This window comes from Macrobrachium nipponense, chromosome 14, assembly GCF_015104395.2.
Source record: "Macrobrachium nipponense isolate FS-2020 chromosome 14, ASM1510439v2, whole genome shotgun sequence".
Classification (NCBI taxonomy): Eukaryota; Metazoa; Arthropoda; class Malacostraca; order Decapoda; family Palaemonidae; genus Macrobrachium; species Macrobrachium nipponense.
Genome location: NC_087207.1, coordinates 20,792,804 through 20,807,837, shown reverse-complemented (window position 1 = coordinate 20,807,837; position 15,034 = coordinate 20,792,804). Strand labels below are relative to the sequence as shown.

Sequence of the window (15,034 nt, the reverse complement as noted above, 5' to 3'; positions counted from 1 at the left end):
GCAAGTGCCGGGCATTCGCCTTGCTATGTGGTTTATGGTTTCATTTTTCGTATTGCACTTCCTACATATGGGAGAGATGTTATTTCCGTCTATCGTTCTTTGAACATATCTGGTTGTTAGGGCCTGATCTTGTGCCGCTGTTATCATTCCTTCAGTATCCTTCTTTCAATTATCAATTATCTTATTATTATTATTGTTATTATTATTATTATAATTGTTTTATTATTATTATTATTATTATTATTATTAGGTTATTATTATTATTATTATTAATTTTAGGATTGTATTATTATTATCATTATTAGAATATCATTGTTATTATTATTTATATTATCATTATTATATTATTATTATCGGAATATAATTGTTAATGTTAGGATTATTATTATTATTATTATTATTTTTATTATTATTATTAATTTTAAGAGTATTGTTATGATTATTACTATTATTGTTATCATCATTATTATTAGGATACCATTATCAGTTTTAGGATTATTATTATTATTATTATTATCATTTATATTATTATTATTATTATTATTATCGTCGTTTCGCCAGATCATACACTCAACACGACAGACGGTGCTAAGGGCCGTGGCTGGGGACAACGGCACCGTCCCTGATTCGTTTTCCGAAGCTTTCACTGCTAGAGCCAATCAAGCAGTAAATATCGTTAGTCCTTCTGTTTGGTTATGAAGATTTTTGCTATATTCAAAGTCTGTCATTCCAAGAGATTTCCTTACTGAACTCGTAGACAAATCATCGAGGTGTGATATACAAATTTTTTGTTGTGGTTGGGGACGGCTTATGGGAAATTTCTTTGAATGGCAAACTTGAGGCTTCTTATGTATATATGTATGTATTTTATACCATGCATTACATATATATACATGGATATATATATATATATATATATATATATATATATATATATATATATATGTATGTATGTATACAATATGTACATACTGCTTTATAATTCCAATGTTCTTTGATTAGCAATGACATACTTTTCCCTTCTACACACTTTCATATTTCGTATATGTTTTGATAATCACGTTCATCACTAAATACCAGTTGGGTCCTTTTAACTCTTCTTATCAGAATTGAGCTTTATAAAAGCTGCAGTCATTTGTTCATATTCAGAAATCTTCATTTTAAGAGCACTGAAACTTTAGGCGTAGAGGAAGTTTCCATTCTAACGAATTAAGTTTCGAATTTACCAAAGTATCCCCCAAAAAAGTCATGTCGTTTTCTCTGTCAAAATCCCATTTTCTATGATGCCAAGTTTCAATTCTCTCTAACCTTTTCATACTGAACAGGCTGAGTTTATGGCCAACAGCCGAGGTGGCCATGTGTTATGAACGCGGCCGAACAGATGCTGACATCAGCCCACGTCCTTGTTGACAACTATCTACCACCTCTGAGAGGAGATCGCCAAGGAGCAGGTAAATTCTGGTCACGGAAATGAATGTATTTCGGCATCTCTTCACTAAAGTGTCCCTGTTGGTTTGGTGGGTTGTCAGCATTACATCACGCGGTGCTCTGTAGGCGTTACTTTAGTTATGTTCCTTGCAGTGTCTCTGGCTCCCAGTTGCAACTTCTTTCATATCTTGTACTATACTATTTCCTTTTACTGTTCTCTTTCTTCCATCTTACTTTCCTGAAATCTTTCTCCTGACAATTGTTTCATAGTGCAGCTGCTTTGAGGATTTCCTTCTGTTACACCTTTAAAGCCTTTTTACTCCAAATTTCCCTATCGATACTTAGTGACCTCTACCTAGGTTCCAGTGCTTGTCCTTTGGCCTAAATTTATATAATCCAATTCACTAAAGAGCAGTTCTCCATGAAAGAGGAGTTTCCCAGAACACATCCCATATGTAGGCAACGCCATTCATTTTATCCCATCCCATGATGTAATCAGATCATCTCATTTTGGTTTCCATTCAAACGGGTATTCTTGCCTCTTCTATATTTCCTCAAAGACGTCCCAATTATATACTTCAAATACCCACTTAGGTCACACGGGCGAACTCGTATTTCTGGCTTTTCACTCGTGGTGATACAGTGTTACTTTAACAGTCTGCTCATTTCTCTGATTATTCACAGTCTTTCTTCATACAAATGCAAAAACACCCGCCCCCCCCCCCCCACCACACACATATATGTATATTATACATAGATATATATATATATATATATTATATATATATATATATATATATATATATATATATATATATAAACGTACACACACACGATACATATATATCAAGATCTACATATGTATGCACACTTATATATACACACAGCAGTTAGTTGTTGTTGTTGTTGGCAGTTGTTGTTGAAATAATCATTAACTAAGCAAATTTTTGCTTCTAATAATGATTTATTGAAAGAAACAATGTCATGTGTTACTCATATCCATGTTGGGGGGGGGGGGGGGGGGGGGGGGGGGGGGGGGGGGGGGGGGGGGGGGGGGCACGTGACCAGGTGCGCCCACGTCCCCCGCTTATATACGCCACTGGCTAGGCTAGTACAGGTAATGACTAGGGTAGTGCCTTCCCTAACCAAATCAGTATGCTTTTTCATGGTACATTAAATTGTCTCATCTCTGTCTTTATTCAGGGGTGCCACATGGAGGTGTACTTATCAAAGTGACTTCCCTCCTGAACAAGACTCAGCAAAGGCTTTACCGTTCTGTGTACGTACTGATCCGCCCACCTAACGATCGATCGCTTGATGGTCCTATATCTGTTTCTATGCTGGTAAGTTATTTCCTGTTTTATCTACAACGACGAGCTTATTAATGACGTTTCTTGAATTTTTGTGCTTTGCTCGCTGCAAAAGCTCATGTGTTTTTGCATTTGTCTATGGGATGAGTTTGCAATGTATTTTTAATGTCCGAATGTACTGCGTTAGGTTGCTGTTTATGAGGGTAAAGCTTTACAAAGTATGAATGCCTTTAAAAGATAATATGCTTGCAGTGGTAAGTACATTCCAAATAATTCCAAAATCTGTGAGAAGATCTGCAAAACTAGTAAATACCCAAGGCTTCAAGGTTGAGGTTTTAGGCACAAGATATTTTCCTGCTGCAATTCAGTATTACTAAAGTATACGGAACATCTTTGGACCAGTGGATTACCAAAATAGTTTACCAATAATTTGCTGTTTCCTCGCCCAGCTGCCAAGAAAGCTTGACCAGTATCCTATAATTTGATATATTTTTTTTTTTTTATTTAAGATGTCCTTTCTCTGAAAAACCAAATGAAATGAGGAAGGGCACATCTGCTGCCATTTAAAACTAATGTTGCAGACTTTGTTGATGATTCTCATTGTACCTTAATGCCATACAGCATCAAAGAGGACCCTAAATTGTGCAGAATGGAATGCACTATGTCTATGCTAATTTTGTCACCAAATGAATTCCCACCACACCACCCCCCCCCCCCCCCCCCCCCCCCCCCCCCCCCCCCCCCCCCCCCACCCCCCCCCCCCCCCCCCATCCCATTCTTCCCAGTGGGTAGTGCAGTCATTTCACATCACATGCACTGGAGGCATCAGTAGAAGTTGTTTGCACAGCCTCTTTGGCTACTAGCTCCCACCTCCTTTCTTCCATCCTCCTGTCAAACCATTCCAACCTCCTCTATTCACTGTCTTGAATGCCCAGGTGATTGGCTTCATAGCCAAATTTCTGCAACTCAAATCACCCACTGCACCTCCTCTCCTTCCAGGTTGACTTCGGCCGTCGCACCGCTGAAGAACTGTACGTCGAGTTACTCCGCGAGCCCTTGAAAGATGAGCCTCAGAACCCTGGAATGGCAGTGGCTCGCACCACCGTCAAGCTCACCAAACAGTACACTGACCAGATCAACGAATTGCTGAAGAAGCAGGTGGATAGTGTGAAAACAATGGACAGGGATGCCATCATGCAGATGCTACAGAACTCCATCAAGACCAGTTTGGAGATATCCTCTAACACTGGCTCCTACGTCCAGGGAGGTCTGAATGCAGTTGTCAATGCCATTGGCAATGTTGTGCAGAACGCTGGAAGTTACAGGGTGCGTAGCTATCCGTTTCCATTGCTTGGCATATGGACATAGCAGGAATACTATAAATGACTTTGCTTGTAAAATTTCAGATCTCATAACTACATAAGTCTCAATTTTAGGTCCCCTAGTCTGTGTTTAAGTAAAGTAATGTCTTTATTGAAAACTTTGGGGACCTTGCTGACAATTAATGGCATATTGTACATCATTTTCATAGATTATCTTCTAATTATTCTTAAAGGTAACCCTTCGTAAGTTTTCTTTGCTGATCTGTAACATTTTCTCAATAGATTTCCTTCTAATAGTTCTTAACCTTAAGTAAAATCATGACATTCTGAATTCTACTACAGCAGTCCTTGAAAGTTTTCTTTAGGTTTATATTGTACTCTCATGTGATTTCTATGGAAACTTTCCACCTCAGTGTGCAGAGCAACACTGATCTCAGAAAGTATCTTTTATGGGAGGCAAAAAAAGTACACCTTCCACAAAAAACCCTTTCGACTGCGTCTAACCCTCTTGTAAATAACCTTCGCAGACGTACGTCGAGGACATGCTGAGGAAAGCCATGGCAGACTACGAGAACAAAGAGCGAGCCGCCAGGGCTGCAGCAGCAGCAGAATCCTGGAGGAAAAAGAACAACATGGAGAGAGTTGTCTCTCCCCCTCCACCACAGGACACCTACCGGAGGCTGTCCAGCTCCAAGTCTCCTGTCTGGGAAGGCAGAAGGGGAAGCCGCAGCTAGGATGGTGCTGCGGAGCGCTGGAGCTGACCTAACCTAACCTAGAGAACCGACCAATTCCTGATGTCTTCGCCTATTGGATTTTCAATGTGTGGTCTAGTCTTCTTTCTTAGTTAAGGTTGGAAAAAGTGATTTAGAGAGGTCATTTACACATCTGTTCTGTAGCTAGTGTTTGTAGAGCACTCTTTCGAGAGCTGGAAGGTTCTTGAATGGGTTTAGATTTGATAGGTAGAATGCACGACTGTATGTATCACTTAGAAATTGCTCAATATCGATTCTCTCTTGTACTTTTTTTCTGTTAATCGTAAATTTCATATATATAGAAGTATTTGTATGCTTGTATATGCCACTTAGCCATTTAGAGAAAGGTCTTTGATATCTATGTTGAACTGTATTTCAATTTGAACATCCATATTTGCACGTTTTCACCTGCTGTAGAGAAAGCTGAGAGATCAGATGAAGATTAAAGTATTACTTTGCTCTTGAAATCAGAATGTTAATAACTTTCTTCCAGCTGAAAGCTTTTAACTTCTTATTTTTAACGGGCACATAGAAGGCTAAATGCTAAATTTGTTCCGACACGGCATACAAACCTTCGGTCCTTTTACAATAGGAAGATACTAGCGGCAGCTGGATAGGTCGTAAGCTTTCGAACAAGGGGTTCAGTAGTTAACTGCTTGTCCGACAGGCGCGCGCGCGCGACTGGGAGGTAAACAAATCACTTTGCTTTCGGCCTCACAGTGGATGGACGTGTGTGGTCGCTCTCTGCCCGCTGCTCGTCGTTTCTTTGCTTTCTTGTTTTGTTTGTAATGTGTATGAAAGATTGTAAGTACAGTATTCTCTCTTTTCATATTAATTACGCTGAATTCATTAAGGATGGAATCTCCGCGCCTCGCTACCCCAAGGAGACTTTGCCCGGGTACCGAAGGGCGCAAGTGTGGGAAATTCAGATCTTTCCCCGAGATAGACCCTCATGTTTTGTGTTGCTCGGTGCCGGGGGCGCGAATGCACCCGGGCCGAGCCTGTGATGTTTGTATGGACTGGTCGGAGGCGCAGTGGACATTGTATGAGGGCAGGAAGAAGCGAAGGCCTGCAAAGGAGTCGTCGGAAAGCTCTCCCGCGACTCCTTTGGTGACGGACACTTCGTATTCTTTCCTGCCGCCCGCTCAACTTCCACGTCTCGCGCCTTCCCCTTCGGGGGGGGTGTCTAGGTCCTTCTCCCTCTCGATGTGTCGAGTGTGGAGGAGGGCGCTTAGATACCCCGACGTAGAGTGTATCTGGGTCCTCTATCCGCTCGTCTTCGCAGCAGAGCGGGTAGAGGATCCTCCTAATCACCCGACTTTTGCCTCCTCAGGTGCGGTTGCCGTGAGGGATGACCTCGGACAGTGTGGGCGTCGTTGGGACTGCAGGGCGTCGTGCCGAGTGTCCAGGGGCTGCTCTATCATCTCGCTGGCTCCGTGGCGGTTACGCACGCTACGGTCACAACCACCACCACGACCCTGACAAACTCCTGGCTACGCGTTCACCTCCTCACTGGTGTACACCCAGCACGCGGTCTCTGTAACACCAACAACATCGGTGCAGGGGCCAGTCGCCGTAACTCGGGGGAGTGTGATGCCGCCACCTGGGTTTGCCGTGCAGTGCCGCGACCGGACTTCATGTGTCCGAAGAGCTCGCCCCTGGACCTCCCACCGGTACCGATGACGTCTGTGCCGCTGGCTCGACCAGACCGTATCTGCCGTACCTGCCGTGACCACCGCTGCTGTTCCTGTTCCTGATCCCGCCGTGTCTGCTGCCGTTCCTGTGATGCCCGCACCTGCTGATGTTGTTCCCGTTCCTGGCGCCGCTGCTCCCGATGCTGGTCTGTTCGGACAGGTACGTCCGGGCCCTGTCGCTTCGGCAACAGCAGCCCCGGCTCCGTCCTGGATGACAGACCTGACATCGGTCCTAAGGAGGTTGACGAAGAAGAAGAAGAAGAGGAGGAAGGTGTCGTCGTCGTCTTCATCGTCTTCTTCGTCGTCGTCGTCTGCCGCCTCTTCCCCTTCTTCCTCTAAGGCTCCCCCGCCGTAAGAAGAAGAAGGTCGCCTCCCCCCCCCCTAAGAAGTCTTCTTCGGGAGCTTCTAAGGGCCCGTCTCGCTCTGGTGAGACGGGGGGTTCTTCCGCTGGTCGCCCACTGCTCCTTCGGGAGCAGGACCCGTCTCTTCTCCCGCAAGGAAGAAGGACTACGGGGACCAGAGGGGTGCCGGCTAACACCGGCACTCCTCACCTGCTGTCAGTGGTTCGGCCACAGCAGCAGGAATCCGTCTCGGACCGCTCGTTTCGCGAGAGGGTACCGAGTGTACGGTCGCCTACCAGCGACCGTGCAGCCAGGAACCAGACCTCTGAGTCCGCTCAGCGTCCGGTTCACGGCACGGAGCGGAAGACTGTGACAGTCGCTCACCGCGACTCACCAGACCAGCTCTCGCTCTCGCGGCGAGCAGCTGGCTACCCGGGCGGACGTGACGGTCCATGACCCGGCCACGGGCTGAGGCTGGGAAGAGGTCCCCCCGTTCGCCGGCACCAGCCACGGCTGGTGCCAGCGACGTGACGCGCCGTGAGGATACGCACCGGTCTCACCGTGACAGTGGAGCTCGCCGGTCGCCTGACCGTCACTCTCACAGAGAGCGATCGGGTACGGCGACCAGCACCAGCTCCTCTGACACACGAGACCGGGCCGCTGTTCTCGGTCCAGCCGTTCTCCACAGCGAGACGGCTCGACTAGGCCTGCAGCTCGATCGACCACGGGCGGTTTACGATCGCCTGCAGTCTTCCAAGCCCGCTGGTTCTGCCAGCGAGCGAGGAGGGAGCGTCAGGTCTGCCTCTCCCATACCTTCAACCTCCTCGGGTTACACCGGGAGGGGCGAGGTATTGAGGAGTGATCGAAGGAAGTGCGCCCTTCAGGATCCCGCCACGTCGTCGTACGTACCAGGCTCGGTTCTCGGACCAGCCAGGTCTTAGCACAGGTGGCTGGAGGAGACCGAGAGGGGGCTGTCGCTGCTCCTTCCCTTGAGGGAGGAGGGTCTCGGGAGGTACTCCTGTCGAGGGACTGGACGGTCCGACTCCACAGGATGCTATCACGCCCGAGATCCAGAGGAACTTTGCCGAGGTTATTGCGCTGATTCGTCAGCACAACGACCTCGGGGAAGGATCGCCGCTCCCACCATCCGAGCCCACGTCCCGGCTCGAGTCGTTCTGGGGCCCGAAGAGGGAACCCAGACCGACGGTGGGTTTGCCGCGGTCAGAGCTGGCTGACTCAGTGCTGGACCAAGTTGAATCGCTTGTCTCTGGACAGGACGGTTCGCTGAAGTCTGGCAGGTCTAGCAAGCTACTTCCACCTCCTCTGCTACGACAGCGGCGGGTTTTACGTGCCATCTGAGGATCCGATGCCGCCCAAACAGGTAAACCCGGAGTTAGCGGAGGCTGACTCCGGGTGTGTCTCTGCAACAGCTCCTGTCGAGAACCTGTGGTTCTCGCAGCAAGAGGCACTCGCCTGGAATCTACCGCCATGGCAGCTTTCCAGGCCGTCTCCTGGCTAGATCTGTGGTCCCTCACAGTATCTAAGGTCGCAGCCAACCTCAGGGGGAATTTCTCCCGAAGATGACTCGGCCTTCAGGAGAGTTTGCCAGTCTGGGGGAAGAGCCATCTCCTTCCTTGCCCACCAGACGGTGAACCTGTGGGCCAACCTGGTTCTTCGACGAAGGGACGCTGTCCTTACTCTGGGTTTCCAGGGCGGCGGGCGTGAAGCGGCATTGGGACTTCGAAACGGACCTTTACGGAGTTCCACGTCTCTCTTCCCACGAGAGATGGTGGACGCTGCGGTGGACAGACGGCGCACTGATGACAGTGGACCGTCTAGTTCACCAGGCAGTCTCGAAGGCTTCTGGGCAGCCTCGGACTGCGGCCAAGTCTAAGAGCTCGGCTAGCGCTTCCTCGGCTGCTAAGACGGTGCTGCGTCGAAGCCCCGAGGAATGACTCTGTCTTCTTCGACTTCTGGCAAGGGGGGCCGTAACCAGCCCTCCTCCAGCCCTCCTCATCCCGTGGAGGCTCTGGGAAGAAGTCGAAGAAAGGGGGGAAACGCTAGGGACGGCGTTCCCCCTCACCTGCTGCCGGAAGTGGGGGGGTGCCTGGCCAGCCATTGGGCAACTTGGCAGCGCTACGGCGCCGAGACCTGGATTGTAGATGTCCTTCGGGAGGGATATCTATTACCCTTCGAATCTCGGCCACCCTCACCTCCAACCCGGTCCACAGCAGTCGTACGTCCACGGTCACCGAAGGACGTAGCACTCAGACAGGAGGTCAAGACCATGCTGAGCAAGAGAGCTGTAGAGATCGTTACGGATCAGTCACCGGGCTTTACAGTCGACTCTTCCTGGTGGAAAAGTCTACGGGAGGCTGGCGCCCGGTGATAGATCTCTCTCCCCTGAAACCGGTTTGTTCGCCAGACCCGGTTCACGATGGAGACGGCACGCTCAGTGCTCGACTCCATCAGGGAGAACGATTTCATGCTTTCAGTGGACTTGAAGGATGCGTATTTTCCAAATACCCATTCATCAGTCCTCCAGAAAGTACCTCCGCTTCATCCTCGACGGGACGGTGTACCAGTTCAGGGCACTGTGCTTCGGTCTCTCAACCGCACCCCACAGGTGTTCACGCGAGTGTTCACTCTGGTGTCTGCTTGGGCCCATTCGCACGGGATACGTCTGATGAGGTATCTCGACGATTGGTTAGTCCTGGCGAGCTCCCGCTCGCAGTTGCTACAGGACAGGGATCGGCTGCTCGAGTTCTGTCGCGATCTGGGGATCGTTGTGAACTTCGAGAAGTCCGATCTCGAACCCAAGCAGAGGATGAAGTACCTGGGTATGCTGATCGACACGGTAGCAGGGCGAGTCTTCCCCGCAGACTCGCATCAGCAGATTCAGGGAGGCAGCCAACCAGTTCCTGTCTCGGCAGGAACAGGTAGCTCAGCGATGGCAAGTCGTGATCGGACACCTGTCGTCACTCAGGAAGTTAGTCCCTCACGGGCGTCTTCACCTGCGTCTCTTCAGTGGAGACTAAAGGAGAGTTGGTCACAGGCGACGGATCCCCCAAGCTTTCCAGTGTCACTGACACAGGAGGTGAGGCAGGACCTAGCCTGGTGGCTCGACGACAGGAACCTCTTAAGAGGAGTGCCTCTGCGCACTCCCCCCCCGGACATGCAGCTGTTCTCAGACGCATCGACCGAGGGATGGGGCGCACACCTGGAGGAGTTGCTGACTTCAGGAGTGTGGGACGAGAACGACAAGCACCTTCACATCAATGTACTGGAACTCAAGGCAGCGTTTCCTCGCTCTCCAAGAGTTTCAGGACCGCTTGTGATGGGACACTCAGTAGTGTTGATGTGCGACAACACCACGGTGGTGGCTTACGTCAACAAACAGGGGGGCCTAGTGTCCCTTCCGTTGTACCAGTTGACACGGCAGGTGCACGAGTGGGCTCAGGCACACTCAATAGAGCTGTCGGCACGCTACATTCCAGGGAAGAGGAATGTAGTAGCAGACACGCTCAGCCGTCGGGATCAGGTGATAGGGACCGACAATGGTCTCTACACCAGGACGTGGCGGAAAGGCTCTTCGACCTGTGGGGGCGACCAGTCGTGGATCTGTTCGCCACCCGGCACAACAGGAAGCTCCAGGTGTTCTTCTCGGCCGTGCGGACCCATGGGCAGCTGCAGAGGACGCTCTTCAACACCCGTGGGACAACCTCTTCGTCTATGCCTTTCCCCCGTTCAGCCTGATTCGCAAGGTGATCAGTCGAGCACTGGTCACCCCGAATCTCAGGATGATCCTGGTGGCTCCCCAAATGGCCACAGGCCATTTGGTATCCGGACCTGCTGGCTCTTCTCGCAGGAGAACCGAGAGAGACCCCTTCCCCCTTGGCACAACCTTCTCGCCCAGCCACACGTCGAGCGGTACCACCGAGCAGTCCAGTCCCTACGTCTTCACGGCTGGCTGTTATCCACCATCTCTTGCGAACGAGAGGCTTTTCTCGTAGCGCAGCAACAGAGATGGCTGGAAACGTCCGTCAGGTCCTCTGCAGCTGTGTACCAGGGAAGTGGGCCGTCTTCTTGTGGTTGGTGTCGTAGACGGGGTCTATCTCCTCTCAGAGCCACTCTTCAGCAGGGTAGCGGATTTCCTCGTTTTTCTTCGCCGAGAGAAGCTCCTATCAGTCCCCACAGTGAAAGGATACAGAGCCGCCTTGGCGCTCGTCCTGAAACTGAGGGGGTTGGACATCTCGAACTCGTTCGAGATCTCCTTGCTGATGAGGAAGCGGGAGGTCTTGCCCACCCAGGGAACTCAGGCCTTGCTGACGTGACTCTGCCCTAGGAGTCGGACTCAACACCGTTCGCCACTCCGAGAGGTCTTGCCCACAGACTCAGGGATGCGTGACCCGTCAACACCCTCGTCCTTAGGGTCTGGACCCTGGAACACTCGAGCCACGAGAGAGTCAGACAGGGATCTGACTTCAAGACCCTCTCTTGCTGGCCCTGGCACGGCAGAGTGGGAATTCTGGCTATAGATGTACGACACTCCAGGGGATGGGGGATCCGTGACGCTCGATTTCGTCCCGAACTTCGTTGCGAAGACTCAGAAACCGTCAGTCCCTGATGACAGGTTCGAGTCATTCACGATTCCCTCCCTATTGGACTTCACCGATAATGATGCGGATGAGATGCTGCTTTGTCCTGTGAGGGCGCTACGGCGCTATCTGAAGAGAACTCGTCACCTCAGGCCTCCTGAGTGTCGACGCCTCTTCGTTAGCACCGGGGTCACCAAGAAAGAAGTATCCAAGAACACTCTTTCTTTCTGGCTGCGTGAGGTCATCAGGAGGGCGTATGAGGCTGATGGTAGTGACGACATCCGTACGTCCCGTCCGAGAGCTCACGAAGTCAGAAGTATTGGCCCCTCGTTGGCGTTTCGCAAGAACTTCTCCGTGGCGCAGGTCCTGAAGGCAGGGGTCTGGTCTAACCAGACGACCTTTACGTCCTTCTACCTTCGGGATATTGCCCACAGGTCCTTGGATACCTTTTCCTTGGGACCCGTGGTGGCTGCTCAACAAGTTGTGTAGCTAACCCAGACCCTCGCAGGCTGAACAGCATCGAGTCCTGGTGTGACTGTGTGGATGGATGTGTGAGTGAGTGAGTGACTGGCTCTCTCTTCCCATCTTTTCCTTCCCCTCTACCTGTGGGCACGAGGGCCATGGTCGTCACTACGCTGGATGAGGACGAGATGCAGGTGAGCTATATGACAGAGCCCCATCCTATCCCTTTCACTAGGGATAGGAGCAGAATATCCACCACTTCCTTCTGCAAGGGGGGGAAGTGGATGCCTACAAGAGTCAAACCCATGACTTTATATTGCTCCTGTACAGGAACAAGTTCTTGCATTGCTGGTACTAAGAGATGCGCATGCCCCTCTCTTAGTACTCGGTCCAGAGGTCTGACCATTGATCCTGCGGTGCACACACCCCGATCAATCGGACAGAGGCTTGGATCCCTCCCTCGCTCTTACGACCAGGAAGCTTCCAAGGAGGGCGAACACCAGTCTGTTCACAAAAGACTCAGATTACACCCACCAAGAAGTGAGTCTTCCTATTGTAAAAGGACCGAAGGTTTGTATGCCGTGTCGGAACAAATGACAATTTGTCTAAAATTGCATTTCCTAACTATACAAACCTGAGGTCCTTTTACACATAGCCCCACCTCATGCCACCCCTCACTCTGCAGTTTTTGCTTGGGCCAAAGCAAAAGTGATTTGTTTACCTCCCAGTCGCGCGCGCGCGCCTGTCGGACAAGCAGTTAACTACCGAACCCCTTGTTCGAAAGCTTACGACCTATCCAGCTGGCCGCTAGTATCTTCCCTATTGTAAAAGGACCTCAGGTTTGTATAGTTAGGAAAAATGCAATTTTTAGACAAATTGTCATATTTCCTTGGACCGCTTTGGTGTTGAAAGATTGCTTTAATGAGCACCATTTCCAACTGACTATAAAGTAGCAGAATTTCTAACAATTTGAGGCACGATCATGGCACTGGGCCAATACATGAAAGAACACTGTCATGGGGCTGATGGATGGAATAGTCACGAAACAACCACAAAATAATGAAGTTATATTATAATTTTTTAATGAAAAGAAGGCTTCAGATGAAATGAATGCAATGAAAAATCAGACGGTAAGGTTAGATCAGGGCAATGAGACGAAAGCATTTAAAGAACTCTGTCTGGGAGTTGGTCGCCATGGAATAAATATGAAATAAACTACAAAATAACGAAGTTCCATCAGCATCTTACAATAAAGAGAGGGTTAATGTGAAATGAATATAATGAAGAATCAACAGCTTAGAATAGCACCTTATCCTTTTTTTTACCTTTTATCTTCAATGGTAAATGATTCTCTTCTTTGAAGATTGAAGAATCTCACAAGAACATCGACGAGGAAGTTAGTGACAAAAGCTTTCATATTTACTTGATTATTTTTGACAAAATAAAGCTTCTAGTTGGGTACTATAATCGACCATCATTGTAACTATTTCCTCGATTCTGTACATAAGGATTTTCAGCTGAAGATATAATAACTAAAAGAAAGAAAGAAACATTAATACTATTTGCACTACTTCCAAAGCACAATCGAAAACTATTTACAAATTCCAAAAGTTATAGTATACTTTTTATACACTGTTCTCCAGCTTTCAAATATAGCTTCTCATTGTCAAGGTTCCCTGTCATTCCCCTCTCGTTGTGGCAATACCAAGTTAGTTCAGCATTTATTACATTTATTCTGTAGTCTCTAACATGCTGTAAATTCTAGCAGTATTTGGATAAGTGTGGACTAGTAGATTTTGAACTTCACTGTAGTAAATAAAAGATCAGAAGAGATAATGGCTTATTTTTTTCAATTGTTTAAGATAAGTCGAACATTTTGTAGAATATATTCTCAGCTGAACAGTCCAATTCTTTAGTTTACTAGTAATTTTTCCCTTTAATTCAAAACCTGGGAATAAGGTCAGTCGATGAATTTTGATAAGAGAGAGAGAGAGAGAGAGAGAGAGAGAGAGAGAGAGAGAGAGAGAGAGAGAGAGAGAGAGAGAGAGTTTTAGTAACGTTAATGTCTTCAATTTGAGTCAAGTCTTTTTTACATAAATACATCAGTAATACATTTCACCGAATGTTTAGTTTAAACAGTTCTCTGACAAAAATAAAAGAACTAAAATAGTGAGACAAGATAAATAAACTTGCCATAAAAAGTAATGTTTTCGGTTTTATAACTTTCTTGAAGCTTTCAGTCAAATAATTGCCTTCATTCTCAATATTTATTCAAGTCTTCTGTCAACTGATTCAGTCCATAAGGCACCTTAGGGGGCTGGTGCCGTCAGTACACCTCGTAGGCATGACTTAAGGTTCTTTGCAACATGCCTTCGGCCCCTAGCTGCAACCCTTTCGTTCCTTTTACTGTACCTCCTTTCAAATATCTCTTTCTTCCATCTGACTTCCCAACCTCTCCTAACAGTTGATTCATGGTACAACTGTTATGAGGTTTTCCTCCTGTTACACCGTTCAAACCTCCTTACTTTCAGTTTCCTTTCCAGTGCTGAATGACTTCATAGGTCCCAGTGCTAGGCCTTTGGCCTAAATTCTATACTCGATTCAATATTCAATTCAGTCCATAAGGGTTTTTGGCTGAAGATTTAAAGAGAGAAAAGATAGGTTATAGAAAGAGCCCATTTCTCTTATAACAATTAGATGACATGTACACATTACTGCTAACCATCTTAGCAGTATTGAATTACAAGTTGACTGGTTGTTAAATTGAAAATATTTATACCAACAGTCATTTAGCGCAGTCAAATGACCTACATTATGCACATTGACACAAATTGTATTTTGTAAACTTGTCGCAACTGTTTGAAAATGCTATGATCTTTCCCATGAAAGGAATTGAACGACTTTTATCTAAATTCCTTTGTTGGGAGGCCCTATTGAACCCGACCCTCTCTCTGTAAATAATGACTGATTTTTTTGAAAGGGACCATTTTCTGCTCTTTTCAATACATAAAAATACTGAGCAGCTGACCTACCTATGCCACAGTGGCCATATTGTTTGCGAAATCTTTTTTTGTTATTTGCAGAATGGTAATTATGCTCAGCCAAAGTTAAATAATTATGAGCTAAA

At 47.8% G+C, this 15,034-nt stretch overlaps 1 protein-coding gene across 1 annotated transcript in view; it reads left to right on the top strand.

Annotated features, from left to right (window-relative positions):
* LOC135226160 (lipid storage droplets surface-binding protein 2-like) overlaps positions 1–5,279 on the top strand; it is an 8,631-nt gene extending 3,352 nt beyond the window's left edge. Inside the window, exons 4-9 of the mRNA XM_064265601.1 lie at positions 562–675; positions 1,326–1,360; positions 2,023–2,039; positions 2,632–2,771; positions 3,738–4,064; positions 4,588–5,279. Of these exons, the coding sequence (XP_064121671.1) occupies positions 562–675; positions 1,326–1,360; positions 2,023–2,039; positions 2,632–2,771; positions 3,738–4,064; positions 4,588–4,794 (840 nt within the window). The 3' untranslated portion in view covers positions 4,795–5,279. The remainder of the gene's footprint in view (positions 1–561; positions 676–1,325; positions 1,361–2,022; positions 2,040–2,631; positions 2,772–3,737; positions 4,065–4,587) is intronic.
* The last annotated feature ends 9,755 nt before the right edge of the window (positions 5,280–15,034 follow it).